General features: G+C 47.1%; 1 protein-coding gene across 1 annotated transcript in view; it reads right to left on the bottom strand.

The window, feature by feature from the left end:
* Window positions 1-416: 416 nt before the first annotated feature.
* TTI1 (TELO2 interacting protein 1) overlaps window positions 417-6,000 on the bottom strand; it is a 50,692-nt gene continuing 45,108 nt past the window's right edge. Inside the window, exon 8 of the mRNA XM_004370353.2 lies at window positions 417-1,152. Coding sequence (XP_004370410.1) covers window positions 969-1,152 — 184 coding nt within the window. The 3' untranslated portion in view covers window positions 417-968. The remainder of the gene's footprint in view (window positions 1,153-6,000) is intronic.

Here is a 6,000-nt window from a genome sequence, read left to right as displayed (position 1 = left end):
TCAAGGGGATGGGTGGGGAGTGAGGGGTAAGTGGGCAGAGGTATAGATGAAGTAAGACAGGCCATATGCTGGTCAGTAGTGAAGCTGGGTGATGGGTATATGCAGCTTCATTCTATCATTCTCCATTGTAAAAACTTAAAAAATTCATCTTCCACTTAAAAGATACACAAAAAATTGTTATGAGTGGCTGCCTCTGGGGAGGAAAACCAGATGGCTGGGGATTGGGGAGGGGGAGACTTACTTTTCATTGTTTTCTGTTTGTACTGAATTTTATATGATGGTTCTGTATTAAATATTTAAGAACATAAACTCATTTTTAAAAAATAACCCAATTTAAATGACAAACTTCAAAGTGAGCACATCATGATACTTCCTTCTAAGAAATGCCTTTATTTCATTTTCTTCCAAAAGGTACAACCAACTAGTTCCACGTCATTATTTGGGGAGGGGGCCTCTTATGGGGGAGGCCCATCTGTGTGTTTGCAATGGCAAGGCAGTATTCCGTAGATTCTTAGAGCTGTGATACTTGAATGGGGTCCTCGCGAGCTCAGAGGACACACACGCTGTGCAGTGCAGGACTCTGCCCCAAGTGTCCTTAAGTTCAGCGGGGTGTGAGTGTGTGTGCTGAGTGGGTGGGGCCGTGAGGCAGCCTTGCGCTGTGCTAGGGCCATGCAGATGGTAAGCTAAGGAGTTAAATCCTTAGAGCTGACAGACAATGTCATTTGAAAACACAAGGTATGAAATATAAATAACGGTCAGCTACTTTTCTTCCATCCAATTTCTAAGCAGTTGTGTGATCAATCAATTTATAAATCGATCAACTGTCTAATCCACCTTTGCAGTCTTCTCTGCTGCCGCTGCCACCATCTTAGGCCTGGGGTGGGTCAGCTCAATGTCTGAGGCGCCAGCAGGGAGAAGGGGAGGCGACCTCCTCCAGACTCTGCCCGCCCAGATCAGGAAGAAGGGTGTCACTGCAGCTCCTTAAGTAAGTGCAGCACATTGGCTGTGTATGGGTTCTGCTGCCCCGTTGCCCCCCGCAACTGCACGGGGCAGAGGCTGGGGTGGGGAGGTGTGAACTGCTCAGGGCAGTAAAGTTCATTCAGGAGGAGCCAGGTGGAGTCCGGGTCTACCTTCATCAAATGGAGGAAAACGCTATGGAGAAACAGAAAGGAGTGAGTGAGTGGTGGGCACAAGGGAGGGGAGAGAAGGGAGGCGTGCTGGTGTTTCACCCAAGAGGTGAGTTAGCAAGTTATTCGAGAAGAAACTGATAATAACATCAGAGTGCTTCAGATAGCAGAAGAAACTCACTGAAGTTCCCAAGAGGGGGCCATTAGGGTGGTTCTAAGCCTAACAGAAATAGAGGTAAACAGTTTCATATCCATTGACAGAGAAGAAAAGTAATTAGTCTGAGTAGAACAATACTGACATCAAACAAGCTCTTGGCAAAGAAACAGGCTGATTTCTGGGTATAAAGCAGGCGTTCTCAAAAAGAAGCGAAATGACACGGCTCACCCTTCCTTATAGGCTCCGCTTGGCTCACAGGCCCAGCCAGGGTGGGGGCTGTACCAGCCTCAGAGCAGGGACTCCCAGTCCTGCTTGGGGACCATAGGCAAGTCTCCCAACTTCTGAGCCTCCAGGTCTATATCATTTGGGCCCTCTAGCTTGCTGCTGAACTCTAGCTCCACCCTTTCTGGAGATCGAGAGCCACAGATTCTCAGTATCTGGACACATACTCATGGCTCTGCTTTGAGAACCTGTGGTGCAGATCAGATCCAACAGAACTTGCTGTTCTTCGACAGCTGGGAAAGGGCTGAGTCCTGCTCTAGTGACCCTTGGCGGAGATACAGAGCTGAAGGGCCTGGGCCCACTGGACACCATGCCTCTACAAAGGGTGAGGTTCTTTATCTTGGCTTGAACTTTGGGGTCAACCTTTGCTTCTTATCTCCCCATATCCCGTTTCTGAATGATCAGTCCACATGCCTAAAGCCAATCCTTGGGCAGTCCCAGCATAAACTTCATACACCTGGCTGACAAACCCACTGCAGCCATTCAGCATCCTGCTGGTCAACCCCAGGAAGGATGAGCCGTCCTCCTCGGTGTCAGCCAGCGGCCTCTCAGCCATCCTGCCCAGCTTAGCTCATGCACTGTCTCCTCTGGCAGGCTGCCTTCCCCAACCATTGTGCCTAGGTAAGCTGCCCCTTATTTTTCTCTTTCAGGGCACCCTTCCCAAAACCCCAAAACCCAAACCCACTGCCATCAAATCGATTCTGACTCATAGAGACCCTATAGGACAGAGTAGGACTGCTCTGTAGGGTTTCCAAGGCTATAAATCTTTATGGAAGCATACTATCACATCTTTCTCCTGCAGAGCAGCCAAGCGCTTAACCACTGCACCACTAGGGCTCCTACATCCTTTCCAAAAACTGAAACTTGTTGCCGTTAAGTCGATTCCAACTCACAGCAACCCAAAAGGACAGAAAAGAACTGCCCCATAGGGTTACCAAGGAATGGCTGGTGGATTAGAACTGCCAACCTTTTGGTTAGCAGTTGAGCGCTTAACCACTGCACCACCAGGGCTCCCACACCCTTCCCAGCAGATATCAATTACTTGTCTACTGAGTCCCCCCCTCCCCCAGAATCTAAGCTCCTTGAGGGGAGGAGGTGTGCTTTGTTCACTGCTGTATCCCAGGCACCGGGCGTGGTGTGTGGCACACAGTAAGCACTCAGTCAATGCTTGTGGAGTGCACAGGTTCTCATTTTTAATGAGGATTTAGTGACTTATTATGTTCCATACTGATGACTTAAGATGCCATTCCTCTCTGGAATATTTCCATCATACAAAAGGATCTGAGGGAGAGGTCACCTGCTCACCACCATGGAAGGACTAAGGAACATTATTAACAGGATTCACATGAGCACAGGCATCACTAGCTATGTGTCTGTGGCAAGTTCTTTACCTTTTCTGGGTCTTGGTTTCCTCATTTTTAAAAACGGGGGATGTCCCTCACTCAGGGTTTTGCTGAGGTTTAAGGGAGAAAACAAGTGTCTAGCACATGTGATCTCTATCTACCAATTAATAGAGTATATAGTATCTATTCAATTGATCACATTTCATTTCTGACAGCTATTCCTAGGAGCCTCTCCCACACTGCTGAGCACCAAGTAGGAACATAAATGCTTCCTGAATGGAACGAAATTCTGGTTTTTAATTTCATTAATCTGAAAAACCTGGGCTCTCAGGGTGTGCATCTTACCTCTGTGAAACCAGTTTTGCTTTCTTCCTTGTGTTTAATAAACATATGCTAAAGAGGCAAAAGAAGCAGGTGCGGGGGAGGGGGCGCTTTGAAATTTTTTCTGGCCTGTTTTGTGCCTAAACAATTTAAGTTTTCTTTGCTTAGGATAATCTAGTGTTTATAACCTCAGTGGCGGTTGCTGGAGAAGTGATTAGAATATTCTAATTCATCGTTTCCACTTCACTGCAGAAAGGAGATGGGGCCTGCGTGGGAGACAATTTTTGTTTAAAAACAAAAATATCTTTGATAATTAGAGTGGCAAGGGAAATTATGAAAAAACGCACCAAAAACGGGAAGCAGATTTCTATTTACACGTGACACAGCTGACAGTTTTCCCTTGTGCCAAGGACCGTTAGAACGCAAATGGTTGCATTTGATTTTTTTTCCCCCTTCAAGAACTGGAACAATTTTTCAAGCTATAGCATAGCACACTCCCAGACTGAAGGAATATTTTTATCTGGGCAACACCCAGCAGACTGGTGCCATGGCCCAGTTCAGTCATAGTTCTGCTTTGACTTACACAGCATGAAAACGTCACAATGTTCACTTTCTGAGTCCTTTTTAACATGCTAAATGCAGATGTTTGCATTCATTGGGAGGAAAGAAAAAGGAAGCTACTTTTTGCCCTTCTAGATCTCTAAATAAAATGCTAACGTGGAAGCAAAGGGAAAACGTGTGCAAAGTTTACCTTCTTTTATTGAGCAAGAGCCAAACTCTTAGAACAATTATTTTGGGTGTCATTTCTTAGCCTGTAAAGGGGTAGACTCCCCAGAAGGGCAGAGGGCAGTGCAAATTCCTTCTCCTGCTTCTGTGGCTTGGAGAAAATTATTTTGCCTCCCTGAACGGGTTTCTTCTTTCTCCAGAGCAATATGATCACACTGCCCCACCCTCCTCACAGATTCCTTTTGAGGCTTCAGGAGATGAGGTGCAGGAAAACACTCTGAAGTGTATAATGAAAACATGGTTCTTTCCAGGGTGTGTGTGTTTAAGGAATAATTATCACTCCCAACCGTGTTTAAGGAATAATTATCACTCCCAACCCCAGCAGCACTGCCACCCATGGAAAATTCTCAGATACTCTGAAAAGGGCAAAACATTTGTCTTTTGTTTCACTCATTATTTCCTCCATACTGACTTGGCAGGGGTCCCAATTCTCAGCCAATGGGGTTCTAATTCTGCCCATTATTTTCAGGAAGAAATGCATACTACATTCCTTGCCCTCCACATGCCTGAGGTGGGGAGCAAAACTGTGCCATGCAACCAGATGGCTGGCAGGCAGGGCTGTGCTCTTGCTTGGTGAGCCCCATGCGACCTGCTGAACTCCAAACACCTGACAAATTCAGAACCCGAGCCTTCCTTGCTTTAAGCACCTGGGAGCTGAGCCTGAAGCCCAGGAGGACTTGTCTACTTAGCGGCCCAGTTTTGCCCCAAACCCTGGTGCCACTTGATCCTGGGGCCAATTCCTACCCACCCTGAACTGGAAAGAACGAGCTGCAGAGAGTTAAGAGGCCAAAGCTGAAAGCTAAAGCCCTGGAAAGCCCATTTTACATAATCGAAGGCCACAAGACAAAAGACAGGACCTCTGCTTCAAAGTGAGCGGGGTAACTGCCTGGAAAATGTTCCCAATACATCTTGAGACACGGCAGGGATGGCTGTTGAGCATGCCAAATGGCCAGTTCCATCTTTTTTTCAAACCCAAAGAGAAACACTTTTTAAAAAAATATATGTACACCATTTAACTCCTGAACAAAAATTTCGTTCTCTTTCCCCCAGGCCCAAATCAGTGGCTTCAGGGAGCACAGTTATCAAGAGATTATCTGGTCCCCAGAGTATCGCGAGGCACTCAGCTGTGCCTCGTGCCTCCGAGTGTCCTCAGGCGAGTGATTATCTCTCAATAACCTGTAGGGCCGTGTAGCTTAAATGATAACTTGACTTTAAAAAATTTAGAACTCGCCGTTAGGCAGTTTCTAAGCAACCTCTGTTTCCATGGCAAAGAAGCCTGGTGTTTAGACTGATTTTTCACTTAAAATGCGGTTTTATTGAATTTCACTTCATGCAGGCGGCCATTTCCTTGCACTTCAGCCCTATCTACAATTGACGGGTATCAGTAAGTATCTAATAAACTCCAGACGCCAAACCAACAGAAGCGGCTCATTCCTTTGGGATCAATATCAGAGAGCTCTGAGTGACCAAGCTGGGTGGGAGGGTGCCTAGGGAGGTGGGAAAACGTGCTCTTGTTATCTAATCGGCTGGGTTTAGGTCCTCTCTCTCCTTGGTTCCCCATTTACTGACACTCATTTTGGCCCAGTTCGAGCACCTGTGCTAGGTGCTGGGGCTATAAAGATGAGTGGATGTGGGCCCTGGCCTCGGGGCTCCCTGTTTGGTGGGGAGAGGAGACTGAGCGCAGAGGCCCGCAATGCAATGTGGCGAGTGCCATGCTAGAAGTCATAAGCAGGGAGAAGCTGGGGAAGCTTCCTGAGTGGGGTGATTATCTCCCAACAACCTGTAGCGCCTGCAGGTCGCTTCTGTGTAAAGAGGGCGTGGATCAGATCCATTCTAAGGTCCCTTCCAGCTCCAACAGTCTGCAGCAGCTTTCCAGCATAGACACTGGATCTTAAACAGCCACTCCTCCTGCAATGTGGCAAAACCAAATAGAAACCTCTCTGCTGTAGAGGCAAATATTCTGGAGTGTGTTCTCCGAACTGCT

Source organism: Trichechus manatus, unplaced genomic scaffold (genome assembly GCF_000243295.1).
Source record: "Trichechus manatus latirostris isolate Lorelei unplaced genomic scaffold, TriManLat1.0 scaffold00008, whole genome shotgun sequence".
Taxonomy (NCBI): Eukaryota; Metazoa; Chordata; class Mammalia; order Sirenia; family Trichechidae; genus Trichechus; species Trichechus manatus.
The sequence above is the reverse complement of the archived record's forward strand: the minus strand, read 5'-3'. Positions and strand labels throughout refer to the sequence as shown.